Raw genomic sequence first — 957 nt, 5'->3', positions numbered from 1 at the left:
TCAGAGTGTGAACCGAGCTGCTCTCCGTGCCATCTTTCTTTGCTCCTTCAGATCTTGCGGTGGATTTCCTTTGATGAACTCCACGATTGGGTCCATCCAAGAAGGTGATGGAGTGTCAACCTCCATCATATTTGGCTCCAAGATTGAAGGGTTGTCCAAGATCTCAATCGGGACCGATCTAGCCAGATCGGTCTCATACGCTGATGCTAATTTGGCTAAGGCATCCGCATTGGAGTTTTCAGATCTTGGAACTTGAATCACCTCGTAAGTCCCGAATTGGGCGAGGTGCGATCTGACCTTGCTTAGATATTTTTCCATTCGGGGGTCCTTCGTTTGGTACTCCTCCTTAATCTGATTTACAATTAACTGGGTGTCACTAAAGACCTTAATGTGGTTGGCTCCCAGTCCTTTGGCAACGCGTAGGCCTGCCAGGAGTGCTTCGTATTCGGCCTCATTGTTTGAAGTCCGAAAGTTGAATCGCAGAGCGTACTCAAATCGCTCGCCACCCGGTGCGAGCAAGAGAATTCCTGCCCCGCACCCCCTCTCATTGGAAGATCCATCAACATAGATCGTCCACGAGAGGTCGGACTCGGTCGACTGGGACGGTGGGGTAAGCTCCGCGATGAAGTCTGCCACTGCTTGCCCTTTTAACGCGGTTCTTGGCCCGAACTGGATGTCGTACTCACTCAATTCCAACGCCCACTTCATCAGACGCCCTGACGTTTAGGGCCTAACGAAGATATTCTTCAGGGGCAAGTTTGTAAGTACTAGAACCGTGTGTGCCTGGAAGTACGGCCTAAGTCTTCGGGCCGATGTGACTAAAGCGAGGGCCAGCTTCTCCATTTAGGGATATCTGGTCTCGGCCTCAGTCATGGCCTTACTAGTGTAATAAACGGGACTTTGGCACGCGCCCTCCTGCTTGACTAGGGCCGAGCTGACGACGCTATCAGACACTGC

General features: G+C 51.7%; 1 protein-coding gene across 1 annotated transcript; it reads right to left on the bottom strand.

The window, feature by feature from the left end:
- LOC148212848 (uncharacterized) lies at positions 1 to 708 on the bottom strand. The gene is made up of 2 exons (XM_088120396.1): positions 341 to 708; positions 1 to 244 (listed from the first exon to the last, which is right to left on the bottom strand). Exons 1-2 carry the CDS (start codon positions 706 to 708, stop codon positions 1 to 3), a joined length of 612 nt encoding a protein of 203 aa, XP_087976522.1.
- Between the last annotated feature and the right edge of the window lie 249 nt (positions 709 to 957).

This window comes from Momordica charantia, assembly GCF_013281855.1.
Source record: "Momordica charantia cultivar OHB3-1 chromosome 2 unlocalized genomic scaffold, Mcharantia_2.0 BLBB01000002.1, whole genome shotgun sequence".
NCBI lineage: Eukaryota > Viridiplantae > Streptophyta > Magnoliopsida > Cucurbitales > Cucurbitaceae > Momordica > Momordica charantia.
Note: the sequence above shows the minus strand (reverse complement) of the source record. Positions and strands in the feature narration are given on the sequence as shown.

What these genes read in the sequence shown, in the direction of transcription:
- LOC148212848 (XM_088120396.1), bottom strand. Translation starts at nt 708, where the DNA reads ATGAAGTGGGCGTTGGAATTGAGTGAGTACGACATCCAGTTCGGGCCA. An exon ending in GTAAATCAGATTAAGGAGGA is followed by an intron (nt 245 to 340) that starts GTACCAAACGAA and finishes TCAAGTTCCAAG; the next exon opens with ATCTGAAAACTCCAATGCGG.